Consider the following 20,493-nt stretch of genomic DNA (forward strand, 5'->3'; position numbering starts at 1 on the left):
TCTTTGGAAAAAGCCTGGAGAGGTTCAATAGCTGCTTCTGGTATTAAATTTATTTGCTCAAGAGAATGACAAACCAAGAGACTATTTGAGGACTGGGTTTGACTGTCACAAGGTTATTTTTGCTTTTATTTTTTAGACATTTTAAGTTCTTAAACCAGCTGATAGGGTGGTGTTGTACTATTGTACTCTACGGAGACTTCTATTTTTCTAATCTGTCATGTGGAAAACACAATAGAGGTATTATTTTTCTAGTACCATTTATGAAACTCTGTTACTTTCCTACCATATAAAGTTACATTTATCTTATTAGGTGGCATTCTAGATGGTACACCACATCTGATACCATATTTGTGCAGATGGTTTTGAAAAGTACTGACAGTGCTAAAAGATTTAGGATAGTTGCTTCTAATTAGGAAACTCTAAAAATACTCACCTTAAAAAAATCAGTTATTAAATTGTAAAAGGTTTTGGTTAAAATTGTGTAATTTCTGCTACATAAATGTAACAACTTTGACATTTTGCATAGAACATGGATAGGAATAAGAGAAATAGAGTATTTTAAAATGTCTGCAGCAAAGTTTATTGGCTACAAAGACTAAAACCAAGTTCAGATCAAAGGTTGATAATTTTTTAGAGAAAAACCCCCTCTTAAATCAGCAGGAAAATTATCATGTAATATTATAATAAGTATGAATTTCTGATTTGAATTTTGGAGCAGATGTTGAAGCAGTGGTATAACCCTGGAGTGATTACTGTTACAAGGAGTAACATAATTGATGCAGTTTTTTTAAAAAAAATATGCCTACTATTTCCACATTTTAGCTGTGAAGTGTGTTTAAAATCTAGCCAAGTGCTGGAAAATTGTCAAGAGGATTTAAGAGGAATGCGACAGGTTTGACTGTCCCTTAAAAATTATTTAGGAGGGTTAATCTGTTGTCGACCAACTGTGTTCAATTGCTGTTGTCTAGGGGATGGTGGTCTTAGAAGAATTCCCATTTCCAAAAGACATTTTGAAGAAGCAAATACAATTGACAGACCAAGAAGCTTTATTAAACGCCACAGGGAATTCTCAAGCTGCCATTGAGAGACAGGATTCTTTGCCGGAACACGACTTTGAAATGTCACCCAGCAGTCCTACTCTGCTTTTACGAAACATAGAAAAACAGGTAAAGTACAACAAAACTCAGATGTCAGTGAAGCCAAATGGTTGGCTTCAGAAACAGGGAGGTTCCATGGTGATGACTGCCAAAAAGAAAGATATTTTGCAGTCCTGCGATTGGGTGGTGATTAATTGAAGGGCTTGAATAACTCCACTGTACACCAGGTTTACAAATTAACCTTTTATTTCTGACGTGTCTGTGTTATCACTTTGTTTCCCTCCAAGCCTCTAAGAGCCATCCACAAACCTACCCCTGCTTTATAGTGGGTCAGTGTAGAGTTTCCACTGATTGTTTCAGGAAATGCTTAATGAAAGAGAGCAGTTGACAGTGGAGATACATTGCACTTGAAATTAAAAAAAAAAAAAGCCCCAGCAGCCCAGCAGAATCCAATTGTTCATCTGCCTTTTCAAACATTGTAGGACTGGCTCAGAGCTGAGGAATTCCAGGTACAGTGGAGATGTACTTGTGAGCTGAGTTTTGCTTTGCAGTGTACAAAATGACTGTTTCCATGGTTGATTCCAGGAAATACTATGTAGACTCAGCAGGGTTTTCTTTTGCTTGAAAGTATATAAAGGATGTGATGGGATCACATTGCTGAAGAAGATACTGGAAATTTAGTTTTCAGAATGAATTTATGCAGTTTGTGTAAAACAAAGCCACTGTGGGGCATTAATTTGTTGCTCTGCTGCTCTACATAAATTCCTGGTCATACCCACATTTTTTAATAGAGGTGTAAGTAGTAGCATTAAGTAGTAGTGCCTGTTTCTGAATCTGTGCCAGTTTTTCTTACTTGATAGTCATACTTTCCTGTTCTTGAAATGCTTCCCCTATTTGATAAATCCTACCCACCACAGTCAGGAGTGAGGAAGCAATGAACCAGGAAATTTTTATGCTCAGTGCTGGCAATTGCACAAGGTAACCCAAAGAGCATTTTTAGAATGTGATGAATGGCCCCCTCTTTAAGTGATGGCTTGGAGAATTAAACACACTTTTCAGAAAGACTTGTGATGGTTCAAGGGATAGTGGTCTCTTTCCTGGTCCCCAGGTAGCCACAAACTTGGTCCAAGGGGTCCAAGATCTTTGATGATCTGAAAACAACTTGGAAGTAGATTAACACATATCACACAACGCATTGGAGTTCTTCCCTTTTACACCACTAAAAGCCTTGGGGTTTTATTTCCTTTTTGAGTACCAGTTTTATTCTTAACTCTGAAATCTGAGTTTCTAGTTCAGTGTCAGGAGCAACAGTGCTGCAGCCTGAAGTACATCCACAGGTATTCCCACAGAATTCCTCAGTCCAGTGTTGAAGAATTTGTTTGCCAAAAATAAGGAATTTTGCTTGTGAACCGAAAGAAAAGTCATGTAGTGACTAAAGCTGGCGATTTTTAATACACTTTTCAAGTCCTTTTCATACATGTACATTTTTCCTTATGTTTTGGAAGTCTGCCTGTTTTTTTAATGCTCCTATATTCAGTAGAGAGTACTCCTTACAGAATGATTTCTGCTGAGATTTTTAAATCAATCTGCTAACTATTTTACTGGCATCTTGTTTGCTTTGCCCAGTTCTTTTATAATTGACTTGCTATTTCTGTGCTTTAATATCCATCCCTGAATTTTTTATTCCAATGTGAAATTTTTACTTATGTCACCTAAATGTTAACAGAAAATATGTGATTTGTAATAAAATTAAAAAATCTTCCTCTTTCTGCATAAATATAAATGTAAAATCAAAATGTAAAGAAAGCTTACTAGATAACCTCTAGCAATTCATGTTTTAAACATTCCTAATTCTGAATGAAAATCCAGCGAAGTAATGCAAAAGGTTGGGGTGTTTTCAAAAAAGTAGTATACCATTTCAGATACATTTAATTTCTGTTCAGTGTGCAGAACAGTTTCCTCTAAGCAAGCTATATTTATTGTGAGAATAGCCTTTAAGTCTGACATTTAAAACAAAAAATCGTTGTGAAATGTTTTTGGAGTCAGTCCACAATTCATTGCTTTGCAAGGAGTAATTCTTAGTGTTAACAAATTGGCTCCATTTGTTTCATTTGGTTTTGGTCACTTTGGAAAGTCAGGTTTTTTTGCAGGAGGAGAGGGGGGGTGGTTGCCTCTTGTTACTATTTTTGAGGATTCCAGAAGATCTTATCCATTCTGTCTGTCCTTACAATAGTCCTCAAGTAATTACACTTCCTTTTATAAAAACATCTTTGTCAAACTGTAGTAAGCAATAAAGAGGATTCTTTTAAGAACAAAAATACTTCCAGTGAACAAAATGTACGATGGAATAGACAGTTGACCTTTTTTTTTAACCCTGTTGAAATGCTTGTCAAGTGGCCAGTTAGCAGCTCTGGCTGCAGCTGTTGCAATATCAGCTGTAAAGTGTTCTGCTTTCTTTTTTCCTTTTAGAGACCTTTGATTACAATACTAAAATCACTGATGTATTTGGGGTACTACTTCAAGTGTATAAACAATGTTCAGGGTTCTGTTGGTTTTTTGTTGGTGTTTTATTTGGGTTTTGGTAGAGTTGAACATAGTAATTGTGAACGAAAAACCTTACCAACATGGTTATTCACAGGAAAAAACTAAGTATGATTATTCCATGATGAGCTATTGAGTCTGGATAAAAATCTGAGTACCTTTAATTTTTTTCTTTTTCCAGAGCGCACAACTAAGTGAAATCATCAGCAGCCTAATTGCTCCACTCAATCTGTCTCCAGCCTCTTCATCTCTTTCATCCAAGACATGTAGACACAGACAGCTGGTCAATGGCATCTCCTTCAGGTGGGTGACAGTGTGATAGTTTGGTTTTTTTTGAGAATAACTGCTGGCAAAGTTATCTGAATGGAACTAATAATCATTACAATATCAAATAAGGAAAAGAGAGCTGCTTTCTGCAGGTTGCAAGAGAAGTCAAGTCTTGATTATAAGGTTGAAAATAGTAGGGTTTTGTCTTGTTCCTGAAGGTATCATAAATGTATAGTCAATATAACTACATTTAAATACTGGGAAGATTAATCTGTGAAGTAGTGAAAGAATATAAGAACAAATTATTGTGATTGTTTGAGAGTTAATGCATTCTGTCATAACAAGTGCAGCTTTATTTCTGGAAAACTGGCAAACTAGATGAGTAGAATACGTAAGCAATATCACGTGTCTCAGCAGGGGTCAGTGTCAGGGTGGGAACTTCATTAATTTTAAGCAGATCAGCCTTCAATAAAAGGTCAAGTTTATCTTTGCCACCCATATTTTGGAGGAATTTGGAGATAATATTTTCCATTCAAGGTATTTTGTTCTGGATGGACATACCTTCCAGGATGACTATAGGTTGAAATTAATATTTTAGAAAAATGTTTCTCAGTGCTAGTCCATATTACTTAGTAATTCTATTTTTTATTCAAAGTACAGACTGTAATAAATATTAATTTCAGAACAACATTAAGGTAATTGAATACAATTACAAAAGGTCTAGATATGTTGAATATTTCTCCTGAGATACTTGTAATGTAATTTTTGAGGATGCTGTTATTCAAAGGTCTTAATTAAGATCAGGAGGATAAAGAAACTGTTCCCAACTAGAACTGGGGTGTTTATGGCAAAGTGTGCAGCAGAACATAATTCCCTGGCTCCTGACTGCAAGAAGAGCTGACCACACCGTCTGTTTCAGCTTTGCTGCAGAGGCTGCAGCCTCCCACAAAGAGATTATAGTGAGCAGCTTGGATGGGCAGCTTCTTTAGCTGCCGTCTGTTCCACAGTCATTGTGGCATTCTGCCCTAAATTTAAGGATGGAGGGGTCCTGGCATGTGACATCCCTGCTCCTGTTTAGAGAAGGAGAAAATCAGAAGGTTCCTCTCAGGTGTGGACTAAAAATAGCCCTAAAACTGGAGTTGCTAATAGAAATGGGTATGTGGAAGAAGAGAGTAATTTAGGTTGTGTCTTGAATTTTTTTCATGAGAGAGATGGGGAGGAATTCTGCTTTAAAAATGTTTTTAGGAGTGTATGAAGTTAACTTCATGATGAGACTCTAATGATGTAACTTCAAGCAAATTCTCTTCTTATTTATTAGTCACTGTCCAAAGTTAGTCTTCCCATTTCAAGAGTAACTCATTGTTTGCTATGGATCACTCTCTAATGTTGGTTGTTTTCTGCTCATGACCTAAAAATGTCTAAAGAAAAATGTTAGGACTTGGAAGATTTTCTCAGTGTTGTAGCTCTAAACTGGAGTTTGGCAGGTTGGGTATTGGAAGGGAATCTGAGAGATTTTAGGGCTATCTAGATGCTGTTTTAAACATGAGTTAAACAGTTAATTTTAATATTTCACTGCTTATGAAGTATTTTGAAATCTACCTATAAATACTGTTCATTAAATAGAGTGGTTATTATGAGACTCCTGCAGGGAAATTCACTGCCTCCTACTTCTTGGGGTTTTTTGAGCATGTTTCAGTTTTTTGGTGGTATTTTGTTGTTGTAGTAGCTGTGTGTTCAATTAATTGAATTAACTTACTAGTTAATAGTTACATGCTGCAGTTAGCTTAACTCTTAGCTGCTTCTCCCCTTGCTTTTTCTAGAGTTCATTCTGACTGTATTCAGTATTTCAGAAATCAAAATGGAAAATAAGGGGATTTTTTATTTTTGAGAGGGGAAAAACAGATGATAGCAATTTTCACTTAAGTAAGCTATTGTAATTAATTGTAAGCTGTTAATGTGAAAACCACAATTTTCCACTTTTAAAGTAGGTTTAAGCATGAGGTGCTTTGGGGTTGGTAATTGTGAGGTTGCAGTACAGTTGGGCTGTTTGCAGTGGAAGTGAAGGTGTGTGGACAGTTCCTGGTTGACTGAATATGGGTAACCTTGAATTGCCATTTGTCAAGGCCTAATTAAATTAGTGCCTTCCTTTTTTTGTGTGGCTTTACCTTGCTCAGTTGAGTCTAAGTGCCAAGATTAGCCCAAAGCGTTACATGAAGGTAAATGCTCACAGACGCAGTTCCCTAAGCTAGTGATACCCACTTTCTTTTGAAGGGAGAGGAAGGAAAAATTTAATAGTTCAGGACAAATAGTGCCTGTCTGGTGGCTTACAGTGCAGGCTTGCATCTGGAAGTAAGGTCAAGAGCAAGAAAGGGAAACCTATGAGCTTTGAAAGGAACATTCTAGCAAATTCATGACTTTCACATCTGGCCATGGTTCATTTTGCTCTTCTGTAGAATCACATTTTGAAAACCGCTCAGACTAAGATCAGACTACATGGGTAGCTCAAAGCTTGAGTGGGAAACCTTTTGCACAAGTGGCAGGAAAACCCCACTGCCATGCCCTGCAGCTCCAGGCCATGAAGATGAGATCTCTCTTCATCTGAAACTGGAGCACTGCATTACTGCAAGGCACAGGAGGGTAAATAGAGCAGATGGCAGAGACTGCAGAGAATTTACCAAGGGCGTCTGCAGACCACCAGAACAAAGGCAGCAATCACAGAAATGGAAAAGCCAGGCTGAGGAGCTTTTTGTTCTAATTTATCTGTCCAAGTTGTCCTTCACTTAGAAGAGAGGTATGTGGAAATCCACAACTTGAGCTTGGGACCATCTGACTTAGAAAATGTTTTTGAGAATTCAGAGAGAGTATTTTGAGAAATCATTCCAGGGACTGTAAACTTTGTATTTCTTTCTCAAGCCTTAAAAATGCAGTGTTAACGTTAAGAATGTCATGCCCCAGTATTTCAGGCTTTTTCTTGGCACTTACTGGTATATTCCTTTAAATACTTTGTTCAATCCTAATTAGCATGTTGTTTTCATGTGTCTGTGTTGCTTATTGGATTATATTGCTGTGTCAGGAAGACATCTGAAATTCAAGCCTGTAAAGCCTTGTTACACTCCAGCACAGCATGGGTTGGTGTTTAATCACACTTCCATAACAAGTCCTTTCATTTAATAAAAATGTACTGTTAAAAGAATACTGCCTGTCAAAAAAGATTTATAAGTGACCTTGTAATAAATTCATTTTCATGTTCTATTGTGTCACAACTTTACTAATAAAACTGTGTCTTGTCATAAGACAAAATAATCATTTGTGCAGACAGATGACCTATTATGAACCAAGGCCAAAATACCTTGTGTAGTTGCACTGCTCAGACAGTCCAGAGTTGTGATCAAGGTCTTCAGTACTGTGAAAATAAAAGCACACTGGAGTGCTTTCAGCAGCAAACCTTCAATTTTGCAGGCAGATGATGCTACAGAACCAAAATAAAATCAGGAATTCCTATAACAGGGAAGTTCATTCTTCCCATTGAGTCATTCCCACCCAAATAGGAGAGTGTTTTAAATTCTTACCTTGTGGTGTTGCCTGTTCTGGTCACCAGACAAGCTGTAGGTTGGTAAGAATGGTGTGATTGTTCTAGACATACATGCAGGGGTTTCTACTGCTTTTGACCATGTCTTTGCACTTGATTTTGACTCTCTACACTTGAAGTTGGAAAGTTCCTAATTTTGATATAAATGCTTCACAGTGAGCTGCAACCCTGTGCTGAATGATCACTGGTTTGTAAAACTTTACTTGGGTTTTAGTGCTTGAGCAAAACCAGAAAATCTTGAACTCTAGGTGTTCTGTATATTAGCATGATTGCTTTCTTGAATGGAATGTCAGTATAAAGGGGAATATTAATTGTAACTTGAAACTCGTGCATGTTAAAAATATTAGAGTGTTCTTGAATTCGTGAAAAACAAAACTCGATATGTGCTTGAGGCTTAACTTCCTTTTGACTTTTATTTCCATGAGCAGAAAGGTGAAAAAGAATTATAAACTCCCATTCATGACATGGAAGTAATTAACTAGCAAACAAAGCACATCCACAATTGTCTGAAACAGCATGCTAAAACCTTTTGGCATTTATAAAATTCTCATCATATGATAACTAATGCTAATGCTAATCATGTGTGAAATCTTGGCCTGTGCATGTGGATCGTGTCTGATGTTTTGTATTTCTTCTCCTCATTATTTGTGAAACTGCAGAGCTTCAGACAATAGAGAGGTATCCTCTTCAGGCAGCTGGCTGCTTGACCATCAACACATCAAGAAAAGAAGAAGAGAGAGGACAAGACTCAGATCTGTCTCTGTGACTAATGTGAGCACATCTGCCCGAACAAGGCCACTTCATAGTTTCCAGAAGAGGAAACTCTACAGAATGCACAGTGCCTGTCACTGGAATCAGCAGGTAGGCCCTTGCCTCACTGTTAGGGACAGAAGATCAAAGAGTCCAGCTGCTTGAGTCAGCATGTGTCTTGTCTGGTGTGCCAGAGGAATAGTGCACCTTGTTCTGGTTGTTTGTTGTGTTCAGGGACCATGAGGTGTGTGAGGTGGCAGTACTAGATGTGTCTGCAGGAGCTCAGAGTTAATGAGTTGAACATAAAAATTAAAGGTAACTCAGAGTCCTGCTTATTAAATCAGTTTGTTCTATGGCTTTTTTTAAAGCCCTTGTACAATCTAAGAGACAACTTGAGAGTTCTTTGAGAGGCCTGACTGCTGAGGAGACGGGCTACAGTGTAAAGCATCTGCCTGCTTGTTTTCAGAATATTTGTTTTAGCTACAGGAAAGTTTACACAGCTGCTGGCACATTATTTTCTAGGAAATTGGATTGTAATATCTTAATCTTGTTTCCATTTTTTGCTGTTTCTGATTAGTTATATTGCCTTTTTCATGACACTTAAAGAAGGCTTTAAAACTCTTAGATTTTTCTGCGTTGCAGAGGAATTAATATTTTAAAACTGAAAAAACCCCACATTGTCTTGTGCAGGGCAAGGCTATCTGCTTACATATGATATTAATAGCTTATTGCTGGTAAGAATATCTAATGAGTTTAGCTGTGGTGCTTAAAGAAACAGTCTAATTTGGGAGCAGAGACAGTATGAACTCATTCTTCAGAGCACTGCTAATCCTAAGAGGTTTTAATTTCTTGATTTGACTTTGCTTTTTAAAAAATGTAGTATTGACGGAAATCTCCATGTCTCCTCAGCTAGCTGTCTAGGATTTACTAAGTGTGCCAGTGGTCTGGGGAGCAATTTCCCATGCAAGGATATTCTGTGCTGATTCAGCATTCTCTGCAAAATGGCAGAGGCGTCCTAGTTTTAGCAAGATACTTTACTGAAAAACTGTCCAGTTTCTTATTCCTTTGAGTTTCCAGCTTCCTGGCAGTGGGGCTTAAAGACTTGGCAGCCTGCCTGGAAGGTTTGGGCTAGAGGGGATGGGGGTGGTGAGTGAGTCTGGGAGCTCTGCCTTTTCCTAGGTACTTAGCCTTTTCATCTTGCTTGCATTGACCAAGGAGACTGTTGTGGACTTGGACTTGCTGTTTTCCATTCAATCCTGTCACAGAGGTTGGAGGCCTCACGCTGTGGTGATGCCTCCAACTGCTTCTTGCAGCTGTGGAGAGAGCTCCTTAGCAAGAGACTCCAGGACTTTTCCTCCCTTCCCTCCCTTCCTTCCTTCCCTTCCTTCCCTCCCTCCCCTTAAACATGAAGGGTTTTCACTCCAGATGCAGTTTTTAAGTAACAGGCCTTTCTGGAAGCCTCTATCTTGCAGGTTCAAGTATTTCATATTTCTACAAGCACTGCTTATGTCTCTGTGTTCTGAGAAGTGAGCCAGAGTTAGTGAAGTTCCAAGAATATCAGTGAAAGCTTGTGATCAGAAACTCCATGTCTGTAGCCTGAGAGCAGGAGTTCAAGGCAGAGTTTACATTTTTACCTTCAACTGAGATACAGAGCTTTGCTGCTCTGCATGCTTGGTAGTTTACCTTGACTGGTAAGCTACAAAGAAAGATTTATAGTTAACCTTTGGCTGTAGACTGTAAGCAAAAAGCACATTTTTAAGTTACTAGTTAAGGCTTCAAGTATGGGAGATGGTGCAGCTGTGTGTCTGTTGCATGCTCTTGACATCTGTGGTGCCAGTTTAAGTTAACCCCAGCTTCAGTGTCTCTGCACCAAAAGTGCAGAGGTGTCCCAAAGACAGCAGGGTAAAACACCCCTGTAGGGGATGCTGTTTATGCTTACTGCAGCTCTCAGCTCCAACCCTGTGTAGACCCTGCTTTTGAATGTCCTTTCCATCAGGAAGTTAACCAAGAGGAAATGTGGAGAACTACATCATGGGCTACAGATAGATTCTGTAGCTCTTGTTCCTTGAGAAAATAAGAAATTATGACAGCAATCGAGTTGTCAGCTTCAGTCATCATGCAAGTGCCAAACTCAATTAAGGTTTGAAAATTAAGGTAGAGCAGGGAACAAAGCCTCTCACAGTATGGGTTAAAATCAAAGAATCAGAGAATTCTGCTAGGGAAGTAAGTGATAAAATTAGACTGGACATTTGCAGCACATTCTGAAAATCAAACCTAAATGGGTGTCGAGGCTTTAAATTAAGAGTCAGCAGCAGTATATAGTTTATTTCAAAAAATCTTATCCTAACAGGCCCTGCCACTTCTTAGTTCTGCACTTGCTACACTTGGTTACCCAGCTGTTGATGAGAGTGCTCATCCTGTAATGGAAGAGCACTGGCCATCAGCCCAGGCTTGCTTCTGGATTAGGCAGATGTCTAAGGGTAAGGATGCAAAATGGGGAATGGTTTCTGGGATTGGTTTCTAGTTTTCTCTGAAAATGCATTTATAGTTCCTGGAGTAATCCAGCAAATTTCCTGGTCTTTCACAGAAAAAATGAGTAACTTCTTAGCATATTGAGAATAGTTGGATTTTTAATGTAACATTAGTGTGCCTTCTCTTCCAAGTGCCTCTCCCATATTTCCTCAAATTTGACATATTTATATAACCCCTGGTACCACAGTCTGTGAGAACCTCCATTTCTTTAAGGTCGCTGGCCTTAAAACAAGCTGGGAGTCTTGCAGCAGATGTGTAATTAACAAATTTCAGCTTGCCAAAATCAGAGGAGAAAACTGAATCTTCTGAATGCTATAGCTCTTGGTGGTGCCTGGTTTGAGCAACCAGTGAGCAGTGCCTGGCAGTGCTGAGGGAAGATGCTGCTCTGGAGAGTAATTGGAGCAAGATGGTGACTAAAGAATTATGACCAGAGAATCACAGCAAAATGCAGAGCTCTATGTGTGGGACATTAAGAAATACTGGGATAGCTGTGAGGAATTTCTGTTGGGTTTTCATTGCGATGACTGGTTTTACCCTTTGTGCATCTGAATGGCATTCACATCCCTCACATCTCTTCAGATTCATTTGCAAAGCTCATTCTCCCCCTTCCTCCCCCTAACATCCATGTTAGGAAAAGTAAAGTATGAAACTGTGAATTGCTATGCCATCTGTCAGTTCATAAGGTCACTGGGAAGACAGCCACATTTTTCCTCTTATCTCCTGCCATGCCACATATATTTACAGTGAGTGTGTATGACCTGCAAACCTCCCGTTGCCTGTGGAGAGATGCCCTGTATTGTCCTCTGCTCTTTCTTTTCTGAAGAGGACTATACCTTCCCCTGCTGTGCTAGTTAAATACTGCTTACATAGGGTAGTATTTAAAAGAAAACACAGAAATCTGTGAAACTCTAGAAGACCTTCCAGACTGACAAGATAGACTGCAGATAAATAAAACAGGATGCAAGGTGTTTGGTTTAATATGTCACAGTCCAATATTCTCAGGAAGTTGAAACATCCTTTGGGGCCAAATCCGCTTGTCCCCTAATTTAGAATGACCAAGTACCACAAGATGATCCCTGAGTCATCATTTGGCCCTGGAAAGCTGTTTTGTATCTTTCTGCTTTATCTAAATAGCTTTGTAAGAGCTTAGGCCGTTTCTTGATTGTGAGTCATGCACAACAAACCCTGGGATTGCAGTCTGTGCTTCAGTCTAGAGGACGTGATTGTAGTGTTGCATTTCTTCAGCATGATGTTTGAATGAATGATAAAACTTGCACGCAGGACTGCACAAAGCAGTGAGCTGCAGGTGTGTTTAGTAGGAGGAGACAATGTTTGCAGGTGGGAGTTGGAAATCTGAGAGTGCTGTGTTAAAAATGTTGGATCTGCCCCTCGTTTGCATTGTTGCAGCTGGCAAGTCAAAATCTCTGGGTTAGTGTTTCCTATAAAATGTGTGTTATGTAGTTTTAATGCTAAGAAAAAGTCCAAAAGTATCTAAACATTAAGACCAAGAAAGTCTGTAAGTAGCAGATCAGGGTCAGGACAGTAGGAACACAAACATCTATTGAATCATTTCTCAGTGGTTGTTGCATTTATAACTGCTTTCCTCCCCCCAGATTCTCCAGTCTAATGCCTTATGCTTCTGCAAATGCTTTTCCTGTAGTAAGGAAAATTGTAGCTCTGTCTGCTGCATTTTTTTTGTCTGCACTTGAAGGAACTGAATTACCTGTGACATACTAAAAGTTTTAAAAGCAGACAAGTGTTGTACTAGTCAGAAACTCTCAGAGAGGTTTGCTTTGCTGACACACCCTGATGTTTGCTTTTTTGCTATTTTATCTGTGTGACTTGCTGCAGAATTTTTTCAATAACAAGGATTTTGTTTTACCAGATATTTTGTTAGTTTCTCATTTAATATCCTAACAAAGGATATTAGTTCCACTTTTTTCAAGCCATGTTTTGCCAAGGGATGCCATTGAGGCTATGTAGACTTTTAATCTATAAAATCTTTATACAACTCTAAGTAAAAGTAAGAGACAATAGAGCAATGAGGTTGGGGTACTGTCAATTTTATTCCTGTCCCTTTTTTTGCAGAGTTGTAGAGCATGATAGGATTTTTTTAATCTGAAAATTCTTGTTGTAATTGTACTCTACCTGCTGGAGAAAGAGTTGGCTGTGGGGACTGAGGCATGTGCAGAAAACAGAATTCAAATTTCCAAAGGTGCCAGCACCTTGAAAGTTGGGAATTGAGGTGCAAAAGCTTACATTTTGGATACCACAAGGAAATACTTGGTATAGTGTTACCAACTCTTGCAGTTGAATTTGTCACATTTTCTTCTCTGCAGTCTCAACTGGGAGTTAAGTAAGAGCAGAAGAATATCTGCTTTCATTTAGTGGTTTGGAAAAAAATGGGGGAAAAAAACTTAGTACTTGTCCAGAAAGCTCCAAAGCAGACAGGAGAAAAGTATTTAAATTCTAGGGTATGAGTTTCCTATTTTGTTTTAAATCTCATGCTAGTTCTATGATTTTTGTGTTCAGGAGCATTCCCAGTCCATGCCTAGTGCCAGTGGTATTTTTTGTTGATGCCGCTTGATAAATACATGTGGGTCTTTCCCCAAGTCTTGTTAATTTTCAGGGTTTTGGAAAGAGTGTGTATTATATTTTCATTTTTATATATATATATGCACACACATATAATTTGATATAATTTGTATTATATCCAGCATCCATGGCCTTTATCTTACTTGCTAAATGTATGCACTTGCTAGGGGTCTGTACCTGGGAGGAAAGAAGTTGCACTGAGTGGAGTCTACTGGTTGTCATCCCCTTCCTTGGTATCCCTAGGTACTGGTTCCACCACCTGCTTCAGCATAGTTTCCTGGCAGTGCTGGCTTCTGAAAAAATGTTGTTTTGTTGCCAAGTCTGCTGTAAACTGGTTCAATGCAAGTGGTGTGGTACCTCTGTGGATACGTCAGTCTTGTGGCCTGGGAAGGGGAATCCCTTGGTTACCAAGTTTGTAAGTGAAAATAATAGTTAATGAAATGGCTACTTTAACCCTGGAAATTAAAAAAGAAGGCCTTTTGTTAGTTAAAAATCAATGCAACCTGAGTGGCAAAAATAGCATTCAGCTATTCTGAATGTAAGACTTCTGTCTCTGAGGGATGGAGGCATGAAGGCAGAAAGGAAGGGAATGGACACCTCTGTCTTTGCAAGTCTGGGATACTGCCAGGAGAACTAGAGCCATCCTCTGAGGTTTGTGGCAGTAAGCCTGTGAATTTTTTTTTTTTTTTTTTTCAGAATGAAAAACCTTCATGCTTTCCAGAGTCTTGCACCTTTAGTGTAGTGACATTTCTGTAGTGTTTTACTGATCACATCTGCTCCTAATTTCTGCATGGTGTTTTTGAGAAGATATCCCTGTGGATTAACATCTATCTTTCTTTTGGTTGAACTGGTCAAAGATTGAGCACTAACCTTAATTTTTCAATTGATTTTCTAGTTGAACAAAACATCTTTGTTTCAGGATGTAGAAGACCGCATGCGCTTCTACAGAGCAGGTGAAAGTCCCATTGGTTTATTGCAAGATTTAAGAAAATAAACTCCATGTATGCTTAGGAAAGGTGGGTGATCTCTGAGAACAGTAGAAGCTATCACTCCTTATAAAAATCTGAATTTGTGAGAAGTTGGATGCTGAGTAAGTTTTCATTCTTTTCCTGGAAAAAAATTGGTCTCTGCCATAGGATCTACCACTTTATCGACAGCTTTAGAGGGGCCAAGGCAGATGAATTTGTTTACATCCTGAGGCAGCTTGCATCCCTGTACCTGGCATGCATGGGAAAGGTCTGTCCATTTTACTTCTATGAAAACTTCATCTGGAAGGGAGGCTCTGACATATGGCAGGGGTGTGTCAGCACCATCTGTTGTGCACCTTCTCCTGGGGAGATGTCTTAGATGCTTTGCCCACCCTCTCTCCCACTACCTGTTAATAAGAAAGAAACTATTGGGGGCTTTCATACTAACCTTTCACTGTGTATTGTGTGTTGTCCAAAAGCACTGCACATTTACCTTGTGAAACACAAGGTTTCATGGCACTGGGACACAGCTCTGCTCAGAGCAGGTTGTTGAGTGCAGAAGAGGGAGGCCAGGGAGGATTGGGCTGTCCTTAAGGCAGATGCTGAAGCATTGAGGCAAGCAGTTTTATTAGTTTGATCTGTACACAACACAGGATTAAAAGTTGGTGTGTTTGGTGTTCAAAGGGGAGTTGTCAGCCACCCCACACAGAGTCCCATGATTAAATCTCTGCAGTTTAGTTGGCTACCCATTTAGTGAAGAACAGTTTTTGATATTGAGGGATATAGCTCTTCTTTGATATTGCTGAAAACTTCTGAGAATGTGTTTGTAGAGAGAATAAATGCATTTTTCCTTGCCTTTTTGGGCTTAATAAGAGTGATCAGGAGCAGATGTGACAGGTATTCACCAGAGTGTATTTTAATTAATTTAAATAACTTACTGAATTCAGACACAGTAGCGTAATTGAACTGTGCCTCTCTCTACTGTTACTCTTGGGCATGTTTCCAAAAATGGTAGGAATTTTAGTGATCAGTAGCTGAAACCACTAAATGAGGATTCACTTCACAATTTTTTAACTGGGAGCACAAAACATTTTTCCTTTCAGTTATGGTGTGCTTCTCAGACTCTCCCTTTTTTCTCTGCAGAAGGATGGGGTGCCAGAGGGTTCAGCCTTCTGACCCTTCAAGAACAGAGACATGAGTCAATTGTATTTTGTCTAATCCATCAGTCTGTCACAAGCAATGCAAGAATTGATTTGAATATCAAAATTAATTACTCTCTATGTTTTCTGTAATCCAGAAAAACAGTACTAATGGGGGAAAAATCCAAGTTCAAAATTCATAATTCTCTAGAAAATTAGAGTCTGTTGGTTGACACCATTCCATTTCATAAGTTTTGTAAGTTTAAACCAGAGCTGCTATTTTAATTGAATATTTAAAGCTTGTATACTCCTCATTTCCTCTTAAATACAGTGAATTTTCTCTAATACAGTGAATTTTGTGTAATATTATCCTTATATCTTCTTGACCTCAGGAAACATGAAGTTTTGTATTTCAGTAATGAAGAAAAATGTTTCTTGAGATGTGCAAGGTGTAGTATAGCAAGGGAAAATGGAAGATTGAAAAGAGTTTTGTAATCTCTCTTGCTTTCTGAAGGGTTTGCTTTGTGGTCAGATTTGCTGTAAGGTCCTGTCTCCTAAAAACGGTGTGCCATGATGTTCCTGTGTCATTGCTGTGGCTGAATGGAAATATATTTGGGCTTGTTTTGGTGGATTTTTTTTGTTGCTGTGTTAAAGTTTTGGTAATTGACTGCTGTAAAAGGCAGTTGGTTTGTAGATTGTATTCTGTTTGGAATTGCGAGCAGGGAGAGTTTAGTTTTCCAATAAACAATTCCATTTTATTTCAGTAAAAATTTGAGTAAAATGCTTTAATTCCACTTCTAAGGACTTCTGAAATTTTTTCATCAAGAGTTGATTAAGTCAACATTTCTGAGAAACATAATTTTTTCACCAATTCAGCATTTTCTGGTGGAAGACTGCTCCATCAGAAATTTAAACCAGATCTGGTAGCTAGGAACACAGACACTGACAAATTTCTTAGCTTTTTTTCCTCTAGTAGCTTCACAGGCATTTAAATTAAATTACTCTTCCTTCTGTGAAGTCTGTATTTTCTTTTGGATTACAAACTAGCTTAATGAAAGATTTCATTACTTAGATGTTGATGCCTGAGCATTCAAGATACAAATTCAAGCATAAGGTTTGTGATTCCCACCACAGACAAGTTGAAGAAAAGAATTTTCCATTTACTGATATTGGCAAATGGATTTTAATATAGTTTCAAAATGGATTTTGACGGGGAGGTTGTTTGACCCTGTATGCAGGTTTTTGAGCTGGCTCAACTTTAATAATCTGGATGTGTTTGGGGCTAAAGTGAATTAAAGAAAAAGTGAGTTAGGAATAAAGGTGTGGATGTCAGAATGTCTTGGTCTTATCTATATACTTTCTAGGTAATTGTACTGATTAGTTTTTGGGAATTTATTTTTAAAAGAATGAGTGAGGGATTTAATTACTGTAGTGTGGATTCACATCTGTTAAAAATCAGCTTAAAGAGTAGAGATTTAGTAAGTTACTTCATTTCTAAAACCCAAATATCAAGAGGAAATACGCTTTTGTGTATTTTTGAAAAGTGAGTCCTTAGTGCATTGAGGTAGAGCAGCTAACTAAAAGCTCTTTAAACTTTAGTGTAATGATCCATATTATGGGAAACATTAAGTTTGCTTTAGCATTTATCCCTCTAGTATTTCCAAACACAGGACCCAGGTCTACCAACACTTTCTGGATATTTAAAGTCTAGCAGATGAAGAGTCCCCTATGTCTGTCACAGGAAAAGAGCAGAACATTGATTTGAAGGAGTCCTGGGCTAGGAAAGAATTCTTTCCAAGTGAAGTTGAAAGCACTTGTGCATACACCTGTGTATGGAGATCAAGGTGGATTTTGGACTGTTAATGTTTTCCTGGGGGCTGGGGAAAAGTTAAGTACAAGAACCTCTCCCCACCATCACTGTGTTCTCTGCTCCAGCATCATAACATGCTTGCATTATTTTAGTAGTTTCTGATACAGTACCAGCACAGAGAACTCAGTAACTGAGAAGAAAGGAAGAGACAGAAAGGAGAACTTCTTAACATAGTAGTTTCTGAGATAATGTGGGTTGTGAATATTGATGCCATGTGGCAGAAGGACTGCTTCTCTAAGTAGAGGGAATTTTATGTGGTAGATATAATTGCTGCATGACTAATTCATGAATGGCAGTGCTGAAGTGCAGCCTGGAGTATTACAGGCAGGAGAAAGAGTTTTCTTGGATTCAGAAAGCAGAAGTACAGAAAATACAAGTAATGCTCTTTGGCAGTCTCGTATTTGATGCTAAACATTTCCATAAAAAGTCATAAGAAAGTGTCATATTCATTCTTACTTTACACTGGAACTTTTTCCCAGGGGTTAATAAATGTGATTATGGGCATACTGAAAGGCTTGAGATCCCCTAAGCACTCCCTTCCCATTTGCAGGATCTGCAGCATTTGGCAAAATATCTACAACTTAGAGAAGCATTTAAATATGTCAGTATCTTTGGAGTTACCACAAGTATCCAGTAAGAAAGTAGCTTATGCCACATTATTTCCCTGAAGTACTTCTAGTAGCACATTCTGAAGCACAGACTACTAATTGCTGCTGTATCATCACATTTAAATCTTTCCTTCTGTCTTTCAGAGCTCAGTCTAAGGCCTGCACTCTGCTGCTTATTCCTGCCCATTTTCACCCTGCCTTTTGCCTCAGTCCTGCTACCTTACATCTACCAGTTCTGTGCCATCCAGCATTTTACCTTCCCTACTTTAACAAGCTTTGCAGCCCAGCAGCTACATTAATCTTTCTTTGCACATCTCCTCTTTCTAGTAATTCCTGTTACTATTACTATATATATTATTATACCTATTATTCAGTTCTTAATGCATCCCTCTCCGTGTTCATTGCTGTATATCTTCTTTCTGTTTAAATTATAACGAGGTAAAGACTTACCTTTTTGGTTTGTGCAAGTATACAGTGTGCTCAAAATGATCAGTGTAGTTTCTTGCATTAAAATATGTGTGCTCAAGGTGCCTAGAGATACTGATGCTAAGAATTTTACTAAGGGGATAAATGAATGAGACCTCTGTTTAATCTGGTGTTAGGTTTGTTTGTGCATTTATATCATGCCTGCTATACTGGAACCAAATTTTAAGGGGTGTTTGTTTGTTATCTGATAGATCAAAATAATGATTGGAAGCAGTTACATTTTATCTGAAAGCTTTGACAGCTGTTTCCTGGTACTAACTGAAGGAGCAGTTTGTATTCTTTGTATTGTGCACTATTGTCCATAGTAAGTGAAGGTAAGTCATGTTTAAACTATCTGGAGTTTGTTGGAATATTCTTCCCATTCCTGTTAAAGAGTGTCACTCTCTGAGTTGTTGGTTTGTTGAGCTTTTTCCTCTTCTGGTCTAATTCTAAGAACATGAGTAAAGGAAAATTTAACCTTTGTTTCTGTGTATTCTTGCAGACTTTTCCATCTAGAGATGCCTCCTTCCCTTGTAAAACTCAGCTGCCATGTGTGGTGCCAGCCTCCACTTTCAGCAGCAGTGAGTGCAGCACAGAATCTAAAATCCTTGATTATGTGCAAGAGCTGGACTCTTCCTTCCATCCAGTCTTATCATTTCCTTCAGGTAAGTAACGCCATGGCTCTTGACAGAGTGGTTGTGCTTGTGACAGCTGTAGAGGTTGTGGACTGACTTGACTTTTCAATGATTTTTAGGACCTAGTTCTCTTAACAGAAAGCTTCACTCTGTCAAAATACATGAATTTAGACTAACTGAAAATCTTGACTTCATCCTGACTTTTGAAAAACACACCTTCTAGATTTCTCAGGTCTGCTTACAGCCTTGAAAGACTGGTCATGAAAGGTGTGATTGGATGTTTCATCCTGTGTCTGATTGAGTCAGTGTTACTCTTTTAGAGATGGTGCTTCTGCCAACACACTACCACACCATGGTTGTATTGTTTTCATAAGTGACTTTCTTTCTGTTCAGGCCCTTTGGACTAGGTCTAAAAAGCTTTATTTAAGTTTTCTAATTATTTTTGTGATAGTCAGCCCTTTTGATTATCTTTGAAGTTTTATAGTTTCCTGTCATGTGATCTTTTAGTCTTTTTGGACGGTAATGTAGATGATGATGTCTGATACTCAGCCCTGAAATTAGTGCAGGTGCAACTTGGCAACATAATGGCCTAAAGGCTGTTATCAGCAGAAGGGATTGAATTTTTGTTGGATTTTTTTTGCTTTAGGAAGAACTTGTTTCTAGGTAGTTACTGACCAGTACAGGAATTATGCTGCTGTGGGGGCTTCTTTGCCACAGAATAATTCTGAAGATGAAGCTGGGACTTCCACAGAACTGCTCAAATCTTTAGTTAAACCCACTGTGTTCCCAGAATCACAGTGTAGACACTACAGCTTTGTATTAGGAAGTCAGGAATTAACTTAAGGCTTGGTTTTGGAGAACTTGTCACTGATCTGTAGAGCAGACCCAATGTGGGCATGGAATCCAGAGAAAGCCTCAGCCCTGGCAGTTTGCATCTTATGTATGTGTTAAAGAGGAGATTATTGTAGGAGCAGATAGGAGAAATGGGACACTCATTCCAAGAGTTCAACCCCAAATATCCCAGTCATCAGAGCTCTGTTGTGGACAGAAAAACATCACCTAAATCTTTCTTCTTTTACACACTCTATCATTTACCCTGTGACTCTGACAGCACAGCTGGACCCCAGGTCTTTAGGCATCTGTTCAAGGACAGGCTGTGCCCCTTGTGTTCATTCTTACTTCCTTCTTAAGGAAGACTGGGGAGTGTAGCAAGAACACTGACCTTTTGTTTTCTCAATAAAAGCTTTGTCATCATAAAAAACCTAAAAAGCTTTGGACTGTGCTGTGGCTACTGTTGGACACTTTGCCAGGATGGAGGAGGAAAAAAAATTTTTTAGCTTCATTCCAGTTTCAAGAACATATTTCTTAAGGAATATTTATTCTCTTTTCCAGAAGCCTTGCTAATAATAGTTGAGACAAGGAAAAAGTACTAGAGCT

General features: G+C 38.5%; 1 protein-coding gene across 5 annotated transcripts in view; it reads left to right on the forward strand.

Annotated features, from left to right (window-relative positions):
- Positions 1-20,493, forward strand: part of KANSL1L (KAT8 regulatory NSL complex subunit 1 like) — a 63,537-nt gene that overhangs the window by 24,848 nt on the left and 18,196 nt on the right. For all 5 annotated transcript variants that reach the window (XR_004418436.1, XM_033064471.1, XM_033064474.1 and 2 more), the window contains exons 4-7: positions 969-1,166; positions 3,820-3,941; positions 8,154-8,355; positions 18,924-19,086. Coding sequence is in view for 4 of the 5 variants with exons in the window: in XM_033064471.1 (XP_032920362.1) it covers positions 969-1,166; positions 3,820-3,941; positions 8,154-8,355; positions 18,924-19,086 (685 nt within the window). In the remaining variant the exon portion in view is untranslated. The remainder of the gene's footprint in view (positions 1-968; positions 1,167-3,819; positions 3,942-8,153; positions 8,356-18,923; positions 19,087-20,493) is intronic.

This window comes from Catharus ustulatus, chromosome 7 (genome assembly GCF_009819885.2).
Source record: "Catharus ustulatus isolate bCatUst1 chromosome 7, bCatUst1.pri.v2, whole genome shotgun sequence".
Taxonomy (NCBI): domain Eukaryota; kingdom Metazoa; phylum Chordata; class Aves; order Passeriformes; family Turdidae; genus Catharus; species Catharus ustulatus.